Below are 22547 nucleotides of genomic sequence, written 5' to 3'. Positions count from 1 at the left end.
CTTTCAGAAAACATATCCTATAAATGCAGCACATTACAGTAGCTGAATATCCATCCTGCAACAACAGCTATTACCTGAAGTCAGCATAGATTATCACTCACCTGATAAAAACACTCTTATCCCCATACTGCTCTTCATGTCCCTTTTCCAGCCACTCTCCCTTCTCTGCAGCCAGCTCCTCTCTTGTTTATCATTTTCCTCATTCACCTCCTGATTGATCCCATCTGTGTCACTGTCTCTTTAATCCACCTCCATTTCCCAGCTGCGTTAGCCTTGCTCCCTCCTTGGACACACTGTATTGCTGCTCTAGGGTATTACTTTTTGTTTTCCTTCCTTTTTTTCTTTTCTGAAGAAAATGGCATTAACTCCCTCCTAGACTGATACTTTGATCATTTTAGCTTTATATCCAATTTTATCAGTAAACAGCAACAGGTGCTTTAAAACCACCCTTTTCACCCACTGTTAATCTTTATTACCTGGCTTACTGTCAACGCTTTCATCTAACAATAAGATATCTCAACACACTGGGAAAACAAACCAGAGTTGTCACAACCCGCTAGTCCTCCAAAGGGAAGACTTTTGCCTTAGAGATTGTAGGAGCAGTGTGGAGGATGCCAAGGAAAACAGGGCATGAATATCAAGCCCTAGATGCAAGGAAAAAGAAAAAGAAATTGTGTCACATTGGAGAATGTGCCCTTCTCCCCTATCGTCCGGATGGGGAAGGATGATTTTGTGGCTGCAGCTCTCACAGGGACTTATATTATCGAAGTTCACTGCACAGCTCTCACAGATTGTCTGAAATGATCAGAGGCAATTCACTTAATCTGTTATGCCTCTCAGTTTTCCATCTGCAAGAGGGAGATAATGCATCTTTCCTTCAAACCCTTTGTTTTTTTCCTGCTTAGATGGTAAATTCTTTAGAGCATGGACTGTCTCATTGTGTATTTAAACAAAGCCTTGAAGAATGGGTTTGGTTAGGGTCTTTCAGGTCGATGATAACCGCCCCAAACATCCCTACCCACAGAAAAATAAATAAACTGGCACAAAATCAGGGTTCTGTCTGTTCTTCTCAAGAGTACACAGCATTCAGATGCTTTTGTTTACCTTCCCTATGGTCTCAGAAATTGCTTTAAGAAATATTTTTGTGATTTCTTGTATCTTTAAATACAAAACAAATTATGGCAATATTGAAAGTGTGTGTGTGTGTGTGTATATATATATGTAATTTTTTGAGTGTGTGCTGAATTTGATTTTGCCCCAAAATGATCTTAGGGGATTTTTGTAGTTATTTTAATAGTCCCAATTTTAAATCCATTTAGATGTATTATTGCACCTTTAGAGCAGACTCATTTAGACATTTATACCACAGTAACGATTTGTGTGACAGCAATACACAGAAAGAAATCCTTTCCTTTTGTAGAGCATATATTGGCACTGATTTATAAATTCAATAGTTAAGTTCATTGGCATGCATAGAGTCAAGGGACCTTTGTTAAACTAGGACATTTGATGATAACTATTTGAGAAGATGCACATTGAGAAAGTCTTTCCTTTTTTAATGTCAGGAAATTAGAAATATTATAATGAATCCCATTTTTTCACATCTTTCATCAAAGCCTTTGAAAAAGGTCAGTATCTAAACTTGTTATTTTAAAATGCCTACTGCAATTTGTGTTGCTGTGGTAATTACAAGGGGACACCAAAACAATCTTGGGAGACTTCTTATTCCTGACTGTCAACAAATTTCAGCATCCAAATGATATATTTCATCAGCATAAGTATGATGGTCAGAGAACATATGAAGTATTTACATTTCATGCTTTTTCTGAACTGAGAGTTCCCTAAAGTCTGGGGTTGACTGCATATGCTGAAATTATTTTTTTTAAATTTTCAAACTATTCCTCTACTTTTTTTTTTTTCAGACAAAACTGTTTGCTCGATCTGACCCACATTTCAACAAGGTTACACTCCGCTGCCTTTGCTTTTCTTGTTGCGGTGATTCCCAGCTGCAAGAGCTCACTCAGATCCAAGGTTTTAATCTCTTTATTGCTTATTCAGATTCCGTACCAGCCCCAAGAAATCAGGAGCTGTTGCTGTCCCAGGGATGTTTGATAGCTATGAATAATAACAAGTTAATGCAGAATACTAATTAGCATCCTGACTCCAGTGTAGTGATTTTTCTAGTTTCATGATACTCTAGCTGAGTTGTTGGTGCCCAAGATGCTTCCATAGAGGTGATGCTAACTGGCAACAGCGTCAGGGAGCTATGGGTGAGGATGCTGCTGCATCAGCAGCGCTGCCTGTATTAACCGGGGAAAGTCAGAGGAAAGCAATCCACAGATACATGGCTCAAATCACCAAGCTACTGGAGTTCAGGAGAACAAACAGTGCAGGTAACATCTGCTCAGCCTGTCCTTGTTAAGGACCATGAACAGGGTGACAGGTCCAACACACTTCATCTGGGGGGCATTTCATTCCCCACCTAAAAGAAAGCGTTTCGTACCTACTACAAAGAAAATCCACCTGCACGTCTTTTTGAAGCATCTCTTTCCATGCCAGTACCGAAAGATTTCAGCCCCACTAGGGTCCTGTAGCAACCCTGAGAGGTTAAGGGAGGATTTCTTCTGATTACCAAGAAATAACAGTCCCTGAAAAGTAACTACTAGATTTTCAATTTACATTTAAAACTCAGATTCATTTTTCCCTTATTACAGTTACAAAACCCCTTGCTATCTAATTCAGATAAGTAACAAAGCTGCACTTCCAGTGATTGTAACTAAATGCAGTTAACCTTAAAAAGTCAATTTTACAAACAGAGCAGATTTATCTGGATTTAAATTTTAGTTCTTGTACAAAGACTTAAAAACAGGTTCCTCCCCATTATTCAATTTAAAAATAATAATAAAAACCTCCATGACAACTGTAACAAAAAGACTCTGATAAAGCCTGAAACCTTCTTGATAATGAAACATACAATTTCCCTGTTTGAAGCATAATTCCCCAGAGAACTTATAAAAAAATATATAGAAGAACTGTCATTTAAAACTGTTCACATAAAGAAATGTATACAAGAACAGCCCATGTAAAAAATAGACTTTCAGAAAAGCTAGAGAAAAACTAGTGGGTGGGAGAGACTAGACAACTTAAAGGCAGCGTCTCATTAGGACAATTACAGGAGTCAATAAAAACAGGCAAAACTGAAAAAGATTCACTAGGCTGCTCAGTTCAATTTCTATTTAATTCAGAGACAGTGAGGTCAACTAGAGCCAGCAGTCATCTCACTTGATTCCTGCAGTGCAGATAACTTAACCATACTGGTAACTACCTCTTTTCCCTTGCCATCTACGTATATCTTTTGTTGGATCATGACAGCTACTCACAACTGCTTTTTTAAATAAGCCTATAAATGCATATCTATAATGTACTTTCAATAAAATTAATTAAGAGCAGATAAACTGTCATATAAGAAACACTAACATGCATTAATTAAGGTTAGTGCGACTCTTACTCAATTCAAGTCCTAATCTTCTAAGTTTGCTCATCAATACCTTATCATCATAATGCCAGAGAGGAATTAATGCACTGAGAGGATGTCAACTATTTGAAGAGGATCAAGCACTTGTGATGCCAAAATAACCTGCTGAAGCACTGGATTAGCGAGGTAAATGCAAGAGAGAGAGTCTAAAAGTGCAAAACCATCAATGCGATAGGTCCTCAGGGCTCCACAGTTGAGGTAACTGATGGGTCCACAGCACATGTGAATTACCCTTGCAAGCTCTGCCTTATACACCACATGAGAACAATTTTTTACTATACAATATTTTAATAAAATGTCAACAGCTTTTCGTACTGTTGGGTATTTTTAAATTGGAGAGCATCAGCCCTCTTTATTTGTAACATGTCTACCTTCACTTGTCAAAGCACTGAAATCCTCCGAGTGAAAATTTTAAAATGTTTTTTTACAAGTTTAGGTTCTTTAGTGTATTGAAGAAAGTCTTAAGAAATGCCCTGAGCATCTTACAGCACACTCAGATCCTTGTAATTTTACCACTGTTGCAACCATATTCGCATGACTTTTTAATAATCCTAGCTCCAGTAGCAGTAAGTTACTGTGAGAATCTACACTTCTATTAAAAGAATTGTGTTAAAACTTCACAGCATTTTTGAGTTCTCAGCCTTTTGGGCAGATTTTTTAAAAATCTGATTTTTTCTGAATAAGGGGCTTTTTTGCAAAAAAATGTCAGTCCCCAAATTCTGAAGAGTATGATCACATCTTAAATAAAGCAGATGACCACATTTCTCCTTTTACCTAGATAGCTCTATGTGTTGCTTTTTCCAGTGTAATGCTCTTGTCTTACCAGGACCTAAAATATGCCATTGGTTAGACAAGTTATCTGCAAAGTTGTGATCACTACTCCCCAGAATAATGTTCTTGTCAACAAGGTGTGAAAGTATAAACTCATGGGGAGATACATAATGATAAAGTGCAAAGTGGCAGGAAAATAATCAACTAACTAACCTGAGAAGTTCATTATAACACAAAGAAAAAAAGAAGAAAAATACTAGGACACATTTGCCTTCTCTCAGCGTCCCAGCGGTACTGAAGATCTTGGTGGGCTGGATTTTCACAGTGCATAGTGCTCAGCAGTTCAAACTGACATCAGTGAGCTGGTTGTACCAGAGCTCCAGTAACAACCACCTGCTTTTTTTGGAAGCTGCAACAGTAAAGTTTTACTCCTGACACTGCGGGGATAAGGTTTCTCACGCAGAAGTTAACGAGATCATTGATTTCCTTTGTACTGCCAAGAAAAAGGCACTAATCCTCATAGAGGCTGTAAAGACTCACAACTCTGTTCATCCATCCCTCCATACACCTTTGGTTCATGCCCAAAGCTACTTTAGGCACAAATATTACCCAATGCAGAAACCAGACTGCATCACAACTTTATCCATCTACTATTATGTCGAAACTGTTGACACCACCAGCACATTCATCTGACTAAAGCCAATAAAGGTAATACTTAATTGCCAAAATAACGTGAATAGTTCCCCTAATCAGCTGGGATTCTCAAGCCAATAAACGGTACGTTGAATAGTCAGCAATCCTGGCAGTCAGAGATTGATCTATGCTAAAAGTGGATGGGATTTTCTTTTGCATGAGGAGACAGTTCACCTTATTAGTCCATTAGACTAATGGCAAGGTTTCTTTTCAGAGATGTGGAAGAAAAAGTTGAGTTGGTTATTTGTGGGTAGATTTTGTGCTTATCTCTGAAAGACATAGAGTAAAATCCTAAGTTAATGGTTATCTCTGCAATTCACTGACAAATTCACTCCAGAAAAAAAAAACCAACTCTTTATGCACTGTAATTAACAATAATTTATATATTTTTAGTATTACACTAGCAGTTAGAAGCCCCAGTTGAGGTCTAAACCTTGCTTGACAGCTTTCCAGACACATTTTCTTAGGATAGTCCTCACACTGCAGGATTTATACCCTTACACACAAACTTCGCTGATTTACAACCTAATTTCTATGACACGTTATATTTTACAGGTCAGAAACCCCCAAACAATGCCTTCCAAATATTTTTCTCATACCTGTGATGCCTGAAATTAAGATGAGTAGTATGCCTTTAAAAAAAAGATGAAATGCTTGGTGGGTTTTGCAGCTGCCAATGGATTCAGGTTTAATAGTACATACTACACTTTGCCAAATGTTAAGGAAAACTGGTCCCTGGGCCTGGGCAGCACCCCTGGGGCTGCTGGGGGGCTCACTTGGAAAGCTTGCAGGACTGAGAGCAAGAAGCATGCAGGAGCAGGCGAAAATCACATCTCCATCTTTCCTAGGCTTACACCCAGTACTCATTTGCTAGGCTCTGGAGTGAGGTCATATATTACCTTTTGAAATTAGGTGTTAATTAATGTAGGCCAAACAGATTTCATATGATACAAGTTTTTACAACGTAAAGCCCTGTTTTTGCAGTTGACTTCCCCATCACACCCAGCCCTGGCAGCCGAACAAGGAAAAGCTCAAGTCTGAGGGAACTTTATCCACATCAGGAGTAAAAACAAATTTGATAAGGGGAGACATATGAGAGCAGTAACTTTGCTCCCACCTGCAGCTACCTACCCTGGCTGAGCTCAGAGCCCTCCATCCCTAGGCCCATTAGGACCAATTCCCATCTGTCTGAGTGCTATGTACCTTCAGATCCATTTTCTCTCTGGTTTCTATTTTTGAAATTGCTGTAGCTTATAAGAGTATTTTGTTCTGTGCAGTGACAGGCTGTCATTTAGCCTGAATATGCTCCTTCCCTGAGATAAGTATACCAGGTAATTCACTAAGCACATAGACACTTCCCTTAAAGGCTCACTATAAGTAATGCTGTAGGTTTTCAATGGAGTCATTAGGTCCCATATCATCTACTGCCCCAGTGTCACCTGGAGAACACCATGGACCATGAGCAAACATTCCCAATACAGGAGGGCCAAAGCATCCCTACGTTACCCACTGAACAGCCACAGTCAACATGGATTTAGCCATTCCAAAGCAAACTAAGGATTTGACCCTACGAACTTTTTGACTGTGGGGGGTGGATGAGGTGCTGAGGGATATGCTTTAGTGTTTGATAGGAACGGTTGGACTCGATGATCCGGTGGGTCTCTTCCAACCTGGTTATTCTGTGATTCTGTGAAATTATCACTCAAGGAGCATAGGTGCAGTAAGAAGGATGGCTGCAAACAAAGGGTCCAAGTAATTCATTGTAACTTTAATTTTCACCATCAAAACACCCTCCAAAAGACCACCAGCAGTTAAAAAACAAACATCTTGTAAGTTTTATAGTAACAATCAATAAAATTATTTGTTTTTCAGACACAGGCTGGGCTAAAATGAAAACTGGAGGAACTGGAAACGTACTCTATTTTCACTTATTGGCTTTGACAATCCCAAGCCTCTCCAAATGCCAGGGTGCATTTCTACACTTCCCAGGTAATATTATGGCAAACCAGCACTATAGCCCAGATTCCAGTGTGCCTCTTAGTAAACCATAGTAGTACCAAGAAACTTTTAAGATTCCAGATCTAATGCAAAGCACAAATCTGAGAGATAAAACAGCACAAACCTCAGTGCAATTGTATCTCATTAATAACTGGCATTTTTAATTTGTCTTCATGGAGCATGTTAAAAAAAAAAACAACTCAGTCAACAAATATGACAAAAAGATTCATGAACAGTGAAAAAAAGTTAAATTGAGAAAGATTGTGTTTTCTCATGGCTGTGTGTTTAAGCTACACCTCATTATTTCTGTTATTTTTAATATGTGTCATATTTATTATAATTTAAGTGATAAGATTTAATATGCTCTACAAAAACAGAAGGAAAAAAAAAAACAAGTTTGCCAGTTTTGCTAGCTCAATGACAGCTTCATAATGGCACAAGAAGAAAGAATTCATTCCATGAACCCAATACTATCTTATTTAAAATTCACCCTGGTGATTAGGATCAACTGTCGGACCAATTTTCCAGACTGCTTAGGAGCTGAGTGAGGAACAGCAGAGGGATGGAAGAGGGAGAAGCATACACATTGCTAAAAATTAAATTTGAAAAAGTAGCAAAAGGAAAAGCAAAGCAATATGTATAAATAATCCATTGCATAGAAACATATCTGATAATTTGCTGCACAGAGGTACCACAAATAGCTAGTCTGCCCTGTAGAACAGTTAATATCTTTTATAAACTGTTACAACTTTTTTTATAGTTTAAAGCATGGTTGATACATATCTCAGCTACTTCACTCCTACAGCATTTACTTGCCTGCTAACATGCCCTATTACCCGTAAGAGGAGTCCCAAACCTGCTCCAAAGCCTCTGCTTCTGCACGTGGCATTTTCACTGGGGCTAAGAGTTTTGAGCCAGGATCAATGGCTGGATAATGATAATCACGAGAGATTCATCACATATTTAAATAATAAGTTTAGGGTTACAGCACAGCATAAATGCATGCTCAGAAACAAATATGGGTTTATTTCACAAACATACATTCACCATAAATATAGCCATATAGTGCATATTTGAATTCACAATTATTATTTTACTAACTGTTGGATTTCTTAGAGAGAAGCTTTGCTTAACTCTTCTATAAAACACTCAAGACATCAGCCTCGTTCTTTGGTGCTTTGTGCTTAAAGGTGTTTATTTTCCCCTGAAAAGTAAGAAGATGCTTCCTGAGAAAATAAGCACAAAGTTCTGAGGCTTTTTTAATAATAATTTAATTCTCTAGAAAAATACTTTCATCACAAGTGGGAAAAACTATATTTGTGATTCTTTTATTTCATGGATTTAACGCCCTTCACAGTTTACCATATCACAAGATTATGTGATAAGGATAGAAAGCTGCTTTTCAACGGACTTCAGTACCTCTGAACTATCCACCCTGTCTCATGTTGAGATATGGTACAGATCTCAACGTGTTATAAACTTACTTCTGCAGCAGTGCTGGACATCATCGATAAAGCTGAAAGAAGTCAAGTCATTTCTCCGTTTCCATGAATCCAGGTTAGCTAACAACATGAAAACAAGCTGTAACTCCCTAAGGGCTGATGCCACCATGATTGCTCAGGGAGATGGAAAATTAATTTTTTTGTTTCAAATTCTAGAATCTTGTACAGTACACAAATCACCTTTACCTAGAACACTAACAGTGCTACAGGAGATGTTTTCAAGCACAGGAAGATGCAGGGAGCTTCCAGTTGCCACAGACTTGCTGGGGAATCAAGACATCAAAATAGCCTTTCCTATTTTTTTTAAAATCCTTCACTGTAGTAGTGGTATACTTATATCTTCCTTTACATTGCTAATACTCTGAGATTCTCTGCATTGCTCTCAGATAGAAAAACTACAAAACCACAAAAAGTAATTTAATTAATTTTTATTGCCAATATCATTTCTGTGCATTCAAGTACTACCATAAAACTACCTTCTTTAAAGATCACTACAACATCTCTATTACTGCTGCATTTTACTTCTATAAAAATAAAAACTTCCAGCCAAATTTGAATTGACAGTTTCCCTTTAACTTTTGATTTATTCCTGCCATTTTTTTTTTAAAACAGGATTTGGCCTTGATCCTACCTATTAGGACTACCTCTTGATGGGATCAGCATGGGAAACAATTCTGGGCACTTAGTCTTGTCTCAATAGCAGCAAGGCACTAGCACAATTAAAGCTGATGGTGATGCTGTCTAGCATCCTATGAGCTGTCTTCTAATTCAAAAGAATGGGAGAGTTTATTAGCTTCCAGCCATCCATTAAACTAAACTATTTCTTATTGTTTCATACTAATCTCTTCATTATACATTGTCCTGAGAAATGACCACACACTAAGGGTATCTCAGCATACCTGATGCCCCAAAGACCACAGAACTGGAGACTGTACCTCTTTCCAGAGGGGATAAATATACAGAAAAGAAAGGCACAGCTTCAGCTGGTGTAAGCTGTCAGAGCTCCACTTTCATCCATCAGCAGAGTTGACCCCAATCATACAAAATCACTTTTTTTTTTTTAAAATTGAGTAAACACAACTATGCCATCAGCTCTCCCTAACGAGGAATGGGTGGTGGTCCCAGAACACGGTCCCAGAACATCCTCATGTGATGTCAGGCAGAGTGGGAAAGGTTAACCCTGCACGTAGGAATAGAAAATGCAAGAGAAATAGCAAGTAGGAAAGACATGATAAGGAAGGTAACATTAATAATGCTCCCAAGAGGTCTTTATCGACTCTCTTTTATACACAATAGAAAGTACACGAAGGTAAGGAGGCGATACAGGCTGTTCTGGCTGTATCAGCAGAGATGCAAGTTCTGAACTTTGTTGTTTCACAGAGAAAGCATCAGCAAATGTTGATGCAGCCAGAGCACCTGTTACAGCACAAGAGAGGTGGTTATAGAACCGAGTGTCAAAGAAAATTCAAATACTAGAGAATCAATAGAGAATGTAACACAGTGAATACTAAACTCTGTTGTCCTTGAGATACATAAGATACAGGCTGATATGTGCGATTTGATCATGGTATCTCTAATTTTTGGGTTTTTTTTTAACATGGAAAGTAAGCACTGAGACACATGGGATGCACTGTCACAACTCAAGATGAGCATTAGAGACCTATCAAACATCTATAGCCAGCTGGAACAAAAAAACCACAAAAGATGATCTTTGTTTCACCTTTAAATTAGAGAATACATGCTTGTATCTATTCCCAGTGTTTAAAGTAAGCATGTTACGTGGAGTCTTATATTACTGGGATTAAGCATTAGTGGTCTCTGACATAATGATTAAAACTAAAAATATTGATTAAGCTTACCAATTTGCGTTTATCAAGCAGAGGTACTTAGAAAGCAGCAAATGCATGGCTCTCCCAGGATAAAGGGACATATTCCCAGTAAAAAGGGAATTTGCAATCAGGCTTGTCAAGCCTAGTCAAGCTTTCTTTGGCAACAACTGAACTTAAAATAATTTGTCTGTGTTTATCTTGAGATGTCTAAAAATAAATTTGTGTCCAAAAATATAGTTTATCACAGAAATAGTTTAGAAGTTTATTTCAAAAGTCGTTTGTGTTGATCCTAGTAGCATTTTGATAGAACAGCAAGCAGTGATAGCTGCTGCAATGGGTAGAAAATGGGCTCCTGAAGTCCCATCCATCCAAAAATCTGTGAGTTTCAGCAGGATCACATCAGTTGTGGTGCAACTGACACCTCTGCATCTCACAATCTGCATTTTATCTCTGATCTTGTATTAAGAGGCTCATTTGTTGTTGCCGCTGGAAACGGAAGCCTGCTGTAGTTCTGAAGGCCAAAATCTTCCATTCACACAGAAGAAAATTTCATACTGTACTGTTCTTGGTATACTGAACATGCCAATAGCTGGAGATGACAATCCTCCAAAGATGTAAATTCCTCCTGTGTCACCAAGTACTGCAATACATTTGCAAAGCAATTGCACTCAGTTTATTCTGTGTACAAAAATACCATGCATGTAATTATGAAGCTGAATTTAATGACATTGTAACAAATCTCCATTCTGATGAATGCGTAATTACTGTTATTAAAATATTTATGAAATAATAAATTTATTAGAAAAATCTTCTGCATATCAGCTTGCAGAATGTAACTCTCTGCAAATTCTAAAATGGCAGCAGAGAAAATAAACTTGCAAGGCACCAAACCTGAGCTTTTCCACCCAAGCTGATGTAGGCACAAAGGTCTCCTGAGAGCTTGAACCCTCTGCCCACCATCAAACATACCAAATAGAGAGAATTGGGATTTTATTCTTTTCTTCATTTGGAAAAATTTTCAGTTCTTTAAGCAAGGGCTCTTGTGGAAACAAAATTTTCGTGGGGTTTTTGTTTCGCTGGTTTTTAACACAAGTAGACTAGACTGTGAATGCATCACTGGAATGAGATAGAATTGAAAATAACCCGTAGTACCATTCCAGAGCATCAGAAATTTAGGCTAATATCTTGAGCCTGAACTAGACAGAGGTGGAGTTTCACAAGTCCCAGCTGAGTGCATGTTAATCATGCAGATAATGCTCTGGTGGGAGAGATTTCAAAAACTCTACTTTTTGTACCTCATTTCCAGCACTGAAGGGAGAGCAAAAGTCTTGCTTTAGAAAGATACCTATTGAATCCTGTGTTGCACTTAAGCTTCATAGCCTGCTGTGAAAGTAGTCAAAACAAAACCCAGAAAATTTCCAGCAAGGAGGATGAAAGCTGACTATTAAGAGGGAAAAAATAGTCTTTCATGGAGGTCACAGAATATTCTTCAGAAAACTTTATAAAAGAAGTTAGCCAAATATCTGCTAGGACCAACCTGGCAATATGGGTCCCATCTCAGATCACTGACTCCCCATGAGTCCAGAGAACCATGACTGAAGTTGCTGACGACATAGCTGCACCAACAATCTCTGCCCCCAGAAAACAGGAGGGAAGCACATGAGGAGCCGGAGTGGGAGGTTGAGGTGACAGTAGCAGTACAAGGGGATACCTGAAACTGTCCAAGTGAATCATTAGATACCTGTCCAGCTTGCCGCCTTCCCACCAACATCAGCCAGAGCTGGAGACTCCAAAGAAAACACTGGAAAACTGTGCTATGATAAGCACGTGCTTCTGTCCTCTACAATCTTTGTATTTATAGCCCTATTTATGAATGGGCACTCTTAGAAGAAGTTAGGAGTAGAGCCTGTGTAGGATAGTAATAAATGGATGCTATAAAGAAATCACATGCAGGATATTCATTTGTACACTGTCATTTTTCTAACTGAAATTTAGTTTATGAAAAAAAAGGGACAACTTTTCCAGAAAGCCCTGGAAAGCCACTATAAACACATTACAATCAACGTTTTCATATTTCCATTGACAAGGGGTGTTTAAAGGCAGCACAGAGCTCGGCTCGCCCTTCAGCTCCCATTAAGGCTGCAGCTCTGATGGTGGCAGTGCTTGCTTGTTCCACAGGGCTGATATCACCGAGCCCCACTGGCAGTGGGCACCTCCAGCAACACTGAGCCGTTTGTCACATCCTACTATCAGCCACAGGAACACGGAATCTCTACTGAAGGAAGCGGAGATAAGGGTTTGTATCAACCCACCTGAGGAGAACCTGGATCACAGTCATTTTTCAGGACAACTACAGCTTAAGGTTTTGGCTTTGTCAGCAGTTGTTATACCCTCAAGTGAAAAGCCAAAAACAGCTGTAAATCTGTAAGAGCAAGATCTAAAGGCATATCTACAGCATGCAAGGGAGCACAGGGAACACACCAAAGCCAGGTCCAGATTACCTGGCTTTTGAACTGGCAGCAGTAAAGCAGCTCCAACAAAGTATTGCCCTAGGGCTAAGGAAAGCAGAACTGTGCCAGTTACCTACTGTGTCACATGCCAATGGGGCTGCGTCCTCCCAGGCACTTCTGTGTCACCGATCTGGGCTGTGCAGATACCAGACTCAACCTCAGATGCTTCCAGCTGCCCCTACCAGGACAGCGCACTGCGGAGTGACCACTCTCAGCTCCTCCACCCCAACCTTGACTCTCCCTTTGATCCATCTGTGCAGTCCCTAGGCAGGGACCAAGGCGGCAGGCATATGGCCAGTAGCCTACCACAAAGGGAAGAACCACCACAGCCCTGTGGGCCATGCCAGGGTCCAGGAAGCCTCCCCATCTGCTGCTGGGAGAGAAGACCTGAGGCTCTCACTGGTGGGGGGAGAAGGAATGCTGGTCCTGAAGAGCATCCTCCTTCCAGCACCCTCTCACCCTGCATCAGCAACACACCATCTTCTCCAGGCTCTTCTCTCTGTTTTCCAGCACTGTTTCTGCCCATCCTTCCTTCATTCACTTCCCAGGTAGGAAGAGCCAAACACAACCCATGGGTGTATATTACATGGCTCTGTATTACTAAAACAAGTCTTTTCTCTATTAATCACACATCATTGATTTTTCTGAGTCCCAATAGCATAATAATGTGAGACAGACAGAACCGAAAAGCCAAACAAGCAGGTGACACAACTGTCAGCACACTGACAGCAGTGGCAGTCAATGAAAGCAGAGGCATGGTGCATCACATCCTTGCCCACTGCCTATGCCTGCTCTCCCCTTCCCAGCCTTATCCTTAAGCAAGACTTTAAAATACAAAAGACACGTCACTTACATTTCATAGAATCATAGAATAACCAGGTTGGAAGAGACCCACTGGATCATTGAATCCAACCATTCCTATCAAACACTAAACCATGCTCCTTAGCACCTCGTCCACCCGTGCCTTAAACACCTCCAGGGAAGGTGACTCAACCACCTCCCTGGGCAGCCTGTTCCAGTGCCCAATGACCCTTTCTGTGAAGAATTTTTTCCTAATTTACAGCAAGAATATCTACAAAAAATATTTTTATATATATATGTGCAAGTGTATATATATTTTATATACATGTAACGTATACACAAACATATTCAGAGAAATTAAGCAGAACCATCATCAGAACGAAATCTTGCCACATAAGACTACTTCTACCGGTCCATCTGCCTGTTCCCCCCTCAGGTTAGGCTATCCTTTTTAACAAAAGTAGTTATTTGATGTGCCCTACATGTGAAAAGATCTTATCTGTGCCACACCAGGCAGCACACAACATTCAAAAGGGAAGGTCTTCCAAGTCTGCCTTCTCTTCCCATTTAAATCAGAGGCCAGGTAGTCTGAGTGCTTCGCGTGATCTCAACGCAAAGAGAAAGGCGGTCTCTAATTAGGAGCACTTCATGAGGGTTTTGGCATGCTTGCCAAGTTCATTTAAAAGTACTCGGAAGTGAAGCACTGGCCTGCACTACCTCATCAGCCAAGGAATAAAAGGATATATACTTGCAGCACACTCACACTCATACAGCATGCTAATGCCTCTCCCAGGCATCACAAATGACACAGCAAAAGCATCACTCACCACAATATAGAGTAAATTAGGGGGGAGTTGGGCGACACTGCTGGAGTTACGGTTTCTCTGGAAATTTAACACCAGTTGTCAAATTTTGTGAAATGGAGGCACTTGGCCCCTGGAGAAGGATCAAGGCCTCAATATGAAGGATCAATCCTAGACACCCCACCCCAGTACCAATTCCATCACGCTCAGCAGCCCCTGAGTTGTAAAGAAAATGAGTCATGGCAACCCCTGCTGTGCTCTCTGTGCAGTGATGGCACAACATCCCTGTGATGTGGGGACACAGGGAAATTACAGAGGTTTTAGACCATTCCTACATATTAATTGTAGTCATTTGAAGTCTGTCATCGTGATGCAGTACAATTGCATGGAAGAACTACGCTAGCTCTGCAAGCAGAGTTACTCCAGCAAGGTAAAATCCACAGTGACTGCACGGGTGACCGGTGAGCTGCAGCATGGCAGAGCTACCGTATTTCAGTGCTCCACAATAAGACCATGCTTTACTCTCACCTAAATTGGCGATTATTCAGAATACCTCTACTGCTTTCAGCAGAAGAGTTTTATAGGACCTTGTGAATCATCAGTAACAAGGAAGGCTTTAGAAATACTTGTTTTTCTTCAGATTTCTCTCTGCCTGGATACCCACTCCACCACACTAATGACCTGACTATATTGAATTCTGTGCTCTCCAAACAGCCTTAATTACATGCTTCGTATCTTCCAATATTATGATAAAAATTCATTATAGTCCTATGCTTGGGACAGTCAGCATTGTCACTCATTGAGATTAATTTGAATATCACTATAAATAGAAATAACAACATCTGATATTACAATGCAGAGTATTGTGTTGGATGGTTTTAATGCCTCCAAGCAAAACTCATTTAATAGAATAAAATACAGAAAATAGTACATGTAGTTTTGCAGTATTAGTGTTATGAGATTCAAAACCAGATCAATATTTCTTTCATAAAAATTAATGCCTTGAAATGATCCCTCCATTTGTCATTCCAAAGAGGTCACCTTATTTCATTTCAAAGAGTAAATTGGGAATTGCACAAATGTACTTGCTGAATATATGCTTTCACCATACAAGCTTGATATGTTCCAGCATTCCCCTGTGCTGCCCCCCATGCCAATCCCAATTATCTACTAATCCTTTGCTCACATAAGCACCATCATCCCTCTCTGTCTCTCTCTGTGGGTGAGCATCCCTTTCCTAGCAGAGCCACTCTTCTTCCAAACGACTCTTTGCAGTCTCTTCTACCTAACATCTACAGAGACACTTGAAAATAGATTAACAGCTGAGATTATTGCTAATATTGAATTTTGCCTTGTTGAGAAAATAAACTTTACGTTCAAAACACCACATTCCAGAAAAATATATTCATAGCACCTCCAGCTTCCCTTTAGTAACTCCATATGGAAATGTGACTTCTTGAAGCAAGGATTTTCCTTTACTTTTGATTTATACAGGTGAAATAAGATTCCACATCAACTGACGTGATATATTTCTATAACCATACAGAAGAACTGCATGGCTTAGCTTGTTGACATTTATTACATGCATCACTAACAACAAGGACAAATATTTAGAGGCTGATGAAAGTGAAAGCTTGCTGAGAAACAGAAAACTTTTTTTTTTAAAAGGGGCAAAGAATTCAAGCTTACTGTTTCCTATTTTTAGATTTTTGTTAAATTCTCTACATGGGTTATATGAGTCTATCTGAAAACATGTAGTTTTCCTGAAATATCTTTCTAAAAATTAATCCTTACTCCATTTGCTAAAACCAGCACAGTCTTATTAACAGTTAGAAGAAGAAAATGCAACAAATTAGCAATGAGCTCAAAATATTTTGGCCTCTGAAGAAAAATATTGCTACAGTGTGTTTATTTTCTTCCCAAATAACAATAGCCGAAGAGTCCCCTCATGGCAAGTATGAGGCAGTCAATTAAATTGGTCATGTACCACCATCTCATTAAGTCAAGTTCAACAGGAGGGGGCTCAACAGGAGTCTTTGGCTTTGCACCCAGAACCTATACAAATGGAAACCTTTGGGACTATATCCCATATTCCTGCAGGAAACTTAAACAAATGAGAGGAAGACCGGGAGGAGCAATCAGTTTGCAAACACTTTTTCTGCAGAGTGAAGGAGTTCACAGAAACTGATCACGAGCAGCATAACATTAAATAAAAAACAAACACTTCAGAACAATCTCTTGAAATCATGGGATCACAGAGTTCTGTAAAGTGATTCTCACACAGCCCTTATGCTTCTTCCCTGTGACCATGCCACCAATCCAGTAGGAACAGGCACTGATAAGCGCCATTAGCCACATTTAATTCCCACTGAGACAGAACCACAGTCTCCATCGACACCAGTCGCAGCACCATGAATGTTGTGGCTCAGCCAGCCACAGCCTGTTGATGCAGGCAGCTACTGCCGCTCTGGCAAAGAGGATATCCTCAGCCAGAGAACCTTGGAAAATGCACCCCCTTTTCCAATGAAAAAGAAGCATTTGACTCAGAGCAACACTTTTAAGCCATATTCCTTTCCTAAAAATCACATTTCTACTGGCTTCATGGTGTCTAGGGCAGAAAGCAGGATTGCAACTTTCATCTTTCTCATTTAGTACAAAGGCGCCTGCAGGAAGAAATATAGCCAAAAGCCCCCAAGGGATGTAAGGGACATTTCAATTTACACTCCTAATCTCATTGTATTCCTTTATCCTGTGCTGGTTTCTTAAAGAGTCCCTGAAGGGGCTTGCTAACGCACCTTTGGGGGCCACAAGAACCACCACTGATAAAAGAAAAGACGTAGTTAGACAAGAAAGAATGATTGTTGATTGACTGTTTAAAATTACATCCACTGAAGACAGAAACCTGACACAGTAATTAGTTCATTATTAGAGCTTGTAATGAGAAGCCTGTAGTTCTAAGGGAGTAAAAAAAATTAGTTTTCAAGTATTAAAAAAAAAAAAATCAGTGTGCAGCTATTCCCCATATTGCATGCTTATGCTTCCAGAAAATAGCAAACACATGAAACATTCGGCAATTTTTTTTCAACATAGTTACTGAATTTCATGGAGTGAAATTTTTAAGGAAAGCTGTGACACTGAAGTAACAATGTTTTTTCTTGCAGTGCAAAACTAGCAGCCTAAAAACGCATTGCCTTGAACTCCTTGATGCATTTGCAAACAGCTTTCCAAATTGTTTGTGTTCTATTTTTAAAACAGATATTTAATTTACAATCGGTATACTATATATTGTCATGCTGTAATAGAATTGTGTTTTGAAAAAGTCACTGTATTTGACATACTTGAATATTTATGCATTTATATCCCCACGGTCCACCACACATTATATTATCCCTTCTGTTGCATTAAGCTGAGGTCTTGCAGCAAAGACAGAGGCCTCTGGTGCTGGGCAGCACACATGCCCCACGCAGCCCTTTCCCCAGAGTTCATGGCTTAACAATCCTTCCCCATCCAGGACAGGGATGGGGCACAACCCTTGGAGAACAGGCGGCTTTGCCTACAGAGGAACGTAGTCAGAAAGGCTATCTCACAATAACTCCTGCCAGGGTACTCGCATCCCTGCTTCTGAAGAGGATGCAAAAAAAATAAAGCATCCAGTCCCCTCAGCTCACATCTCTTGCAAGTTAAGCCGCTGTCAGACTGAGGAAAGCTCATCTGCATAGTCTTCAAAGTGAGTCAAACATCCAGTTGTTCTTCAATAAGTCTCAAGTGTGGGGTCATGCTTGCTCCTGAAGATGGGACCTTGGTGCACAGCTGGCACGCTCTTGAACATTTTAAGTAACTCATGGAAGATCCCAAAGAAAGCCCATAGCAATGACACATAATGAACTCCAGTGTAAAGCCTCCCCCATCCCCTAGACCCTGAACTTGTCCAGGGCAGTTTTATCTCTCATTAGTTCTAATTTTGGAAGAGAAATCCTCACACAGTCGGCCGTAGGAGACATACTGCCCTCATTGGAAATTCCTGTGCCCATCTCCAATGCATCCTGTGTGACTCAGAGAGCAATGACCCAGTCTGACTACGCCCAAGCCTCAGCCGTGCTGACAGCTTCGCTCTATCAGCACTTAAAGGAAGGCAAAGTCGGAGTTACAGCTTCTCTTTGCTCTGGCAGCACCTGTGGGCAGCTGGGACTCATTGCTACCCCATGGTTCCAGGGAAATCTTCCCCCCGCTCCGCCCCCCGACTAGTCTCATCATCTTTTATTGAAGGTGCAATACATGAAAAAGTGGGAAGAGAGATACAAAAGCAGGTGGAGGCTCTTTTCCCTTCATCACACGGGAAAAACTCAAAACTAATGTAGATCCTTCACACCTTTTTTTACCACAAGAAAGCTTCTACAAAACTTCAAACAGTAATTACATGGATGGATTCAAACTAGAGCAACCTCAGTACTGTTTTCCCTTGCTTATCCACCTGTTGGTATTAGCTGAAGAATCTCTGAAACCTCTGTGCTAGACTGAGAACAGACAGGTGAGCCGCACGGAGAGATGCCGTAACTTCGTATGTGGAGAGGAAGATGAATAGATTCAATCTTACCCATCCAGCAGAGAAACCCCCTTAAGCATCAATAGCTGGCTGAGGAAACCCCACTGTGCTCTGTATGGGTTATATATATATTTTCTCCCTACATCAAGGCAGAGTACAAATACTTATCTTCCAAGATACTGTCAGAGAAATGTAAACACCAGTGAGATTTCTTTGCAGAGGCTTCTACAGATGGAAAGAGTTTTCATCTACAAGATGCAACAGAAAACTCCAGTTTGGGCATGAAAATAAGCGTTAAAGAGCCATTCACCCACCACCCCTGCCACGGTCAGTAAAACCTACAGTGACCCATGAGAAGCAAGCTGGCTGCAACAGCTCAGGTACTTGAGAAAGCATTTTGGTTAACAAGCTTTTTTTGTGAGGGGTAGTTGGCTGTTTTTTTTTCTTTCCAATAAAACCTTCTCATCCACCCCCCATGCAATTCTATTTAGTTGCTTAATAGGCCCAGTTCTCCTATCTCTTAAAATAGTTCTTTCTTCCTTATTTCTCTCTGGCTGGGACATGTTATGAACTATTTTGAAGGAGGAGAGGACAACAGGGGACAGTTTTATTGCATGAAAATCTGCTTAAAGCAGGCAGAAAAAAGCTGTAAAATACATATCCAGTAAAATTCTTTCAGTATGCACTAGTTCCTGCTTCCTGTATGATTTAGTTAAAAAGCTATTTTGAACAGATGCTTAGTCACAACACATTAAAATGTTTAGATTTATATAAATATCCCTACATGCAGAAACTGCCCAAATGTCTTACTTTCTGCAAACTCCATTACATAACATATCACCGAAGATTTTGCAGGTATTGTGGCATTATACGAAAGGCTCCCAATAGCCAGGATTTCCCCCTGAGCGAGATCTTACTACAGAGCGCCCAGGATCTGCTCTTGAATGAGATTCAGTATAAAGCAGCTGGCTAATTTCAATCTACTGGCTGGTGGAAGTCTACAGCAGATCAGCGTCTGCTAAACCAGTACTTCAGCAGAACTTCAGCACCGCTTGCATCCCTCCAAGCTTCTCAGCTCCAGCTCAAGCAGAACATGAGATCATCTGTTTTGCAGCTCAGGAAGGGGTGTTTGTAATGCAAGAAGTCTCGAACAGAAATAAGTACAGTGCACTTGGCGATGCCAAGCTTGCTCGCACACACACGCAATGCTGCTTCCTCAGAGGTAGCATTTCAATACAAAGACCCGCATGTTAAAGGCGCACAAATTGTTAGAGATTCAGCACACCACTGAATCCAGAAGCAGTACAAGACGCATTTTAATTTGCCAAGAGCGGGTGGTGAGCGAGAAAAATAAAACCAGATCCTTGGTGTTCTTTCAGGAAAAAATGGACAGGACCAAGTCCAGCCAGGCAGTGCAAAGAGCAGAGATGGGAGAAGGTGCATCGCTCCGTTGGTCTTGCATGTGATGGGCATACCTGGCACCGACAGCCGGGTAGGAATAAGGAGGAACGATGACTTCAGACACCAGAGAGCAGCTTTGCTGTGAAAAACTCACAAGTTTCCAGCTGGGAAAAGCGGGGGATCTCTCCACCCGCTGCTCAAAAATAAAAATAAACCCCACCACCTTCCGCATGCGAAGGCGTAGGATAGGAAGCGAGAAACTCCGCTGCTCACGATGCATCTGGTGGCGGTTCTATCACTGTCACCGCAACCGCGAGCGCTGCCGAGGGGGCACCGGCGGCTTCACCCAGCGCCCCGGGGGGACCCCCCAGCTCCAGGGAGCCAAACCCCGGCTCAGCCCCGCATAGGTGCCCCCTCCCGGGCTTGGGGCGCCGCAGAGGGGCAGCGGGATGCAGGCGGGAGAAGAGATGGGGGACAGGGGGGCAGGTGCGAGGCTGAGCCCGGCGCTGAGAAGCACGATAGCAGCGCTCCCCGGGGGTGGGGGGAGCGGAACAGGCAGGCACTGCAGCGCATCTCTCCCCCGCCTCCCGACACGGTTTCTTTAATCCACCGGCTCCGCTCATCCCTCGGCGTTGGCGAGAGCCGCCTCGGCTCAGCCAGCCCCCAGGACAGCCGCGCTCCCCTCCATCCAACCGGGCTGGCTCCGATACCCTCCGGGAGAGCAGAGAGAGCCCGAAAAGAGGTCGGATGCCTGGCCAAGCACCTCCGGGGACAGCACACCCCCCGGCTTCCCCGACCCCGGGGCGCTGCCAGCATCCTGCCCTCTCCCAGCGCCGAAATCTCCTGCGCGAAGCCCGTCCGGCCGCGCTCCCGCATCTCTGCCGAGCCATGTTTCTCTCTAACGCAAACCCATCTCAATCATCGCCTTTTCTTTTTTTTTTCTTTTCCTCCCCCCACCTCCTCTCCCTTCACGCAAACGGGACGATAAATCCAGAAAGTGCCATGTACCGTAGAGAAGGGAGACGGGGGAGGACGCTGACAGCCAGAGGAAGGGATGCTCCAGAGGGGAGGCAAACGAAGCACCTGAAGGTGCGCACGACCGGAGTGGACGGCGGCGGGCAGAGCCTCCCGGCACAGCCGAGAAGATGCTCCGAGACCCCCTCCAGCGCTTAGCCCCTACCTGGAACAGCCGGAGGATGTTGGCCACCATAATGGACACCGAACTTCCCGACGCCCCGATCACTCCGACTACTTTTTCTGGCTTGACAAACACGGGCGGCTCCCCGTTGGTGCACCTCACGTCGGAGGTGTCCTTCTGGATAAGAGCCTGGACGAAGGTGAGGGACTGCTCCAGCGCGTAGGTGTCTCGGGAGCAGGTGTCCAGGATGCGCGCGCCCAGCGTGACATTGGGCAGCAGGTCCGGGTCGCTGTTGATCTGGTCCAGGGCGTAGAGCATCGCCTCCAGCCTGTGGATGCCGTTCTCCTTCTTGATGTCCCCGCAGGGCGCGCCCGGGGGCCCCTTGGCGTGGACGGGGAAGAGGCCGCCCAGGGTGATGTCCCCCTCCAGCCGGATGGAGTGGGGCGCGTACATCTCCTGCCCCCGCGCCGCCTCCGAGAGCAGCAACTCCAGCAGGCAGCAGGGCAACTTCAGCAGAGCGAGGAGCCGCAGCAGCCCGCCCAGGCGGACCATAGCGCCGCCGCCGCCGCCCGGGCGCTGCCCCGCGCTGCCCCGCGCCTTCATGCGCCCCGCGGGGGCCGGGCCGGGGCGGGGGAGCTCGGCCGCTCCCGCCCGCCCTGCCCGCGGCTGCCTCCGCCGCGCTCCGCGGCTGCTCGGCACTGGGGAGCCGCGCCGCGCCGCTACCGCTTTAAATGGGGCCCGGCGCTCTCCGCCTCCCGCCCCCTCCGCCGCCCCGCCCGCCGCCGCTGCGCACGGAGCGGCCGCGCTGCCCGAGCGGGGACGGCGAGGGACCCTCCGCTGGACCCTCCGCGGGACGGAACCCCCGGGTCGGTGCGTTTGGGGGGGTCTACAGGTGGACCGCGGCGGCGCCGGGGAAGTTGGAGCGCATCCCCGGTTCCAGGGAGCTGAAAGCAGCCGCTAAAGGCGCCTCCGAGCGGGGACGCCGGCTCCGAGCATCCCTCTCCGCCCGCCGGGGGAGCGGGG

The 22547-nt window shown here is 42.9% G+C and overlaps 1 protein-coding gene across 4 annotated transcripts in view; it reads right to left on the bottom strand.

Annotated features, from left to right (window-relative positions):
* Positions 1-22127, bottom strand: part of GRM7 (glutamate metabotropic receptor 7) — a 300952-nt gene extending 278825 nt beyond the window's left edge. For 3 of the 4 annotated variants that reach the window (XM_069866004.1, XM_069866003.1, XM_069866005.1), the window contains exon 1: positions 21567-22105. In XM_069866004.1, coding sequence (XP_069722105.1) covers positions 21567-22076 — 510 coding nt within the window. In that variant the 5' untranslated portion in view covers positions 22077-22105. Of the gene's footprint in view, positions 1-21566 lie in introns of all 4 variants that reach the window. The other variant, XM_069866002.1, reaches the window with a different exon arrangement.
* Between the last annotated feature and the right edge of the window lie 420 nt (positions 22128-22547).

This window comes from Phaenicophaeus curvirostris, chromosome 11 (assembly GCF_032191515.1).
Source record: "Phaenicophaeus curvirostris isolate KB17595 chromosome 11, BPBGC_Pcur_1.0, whole genome shotgun sequence".
Lineage (NCBI taxonomy): Eukaryota > Metazoa > Chordata > Aves > Cuculiformes > Cuculidae > Phaenicophaeus > Phaenicophaeus curvirostris.
Note: the sequence above shows the minus strand (reverse complement) of the source record. Positions and strands in the feature narration are given on the sequence as shown.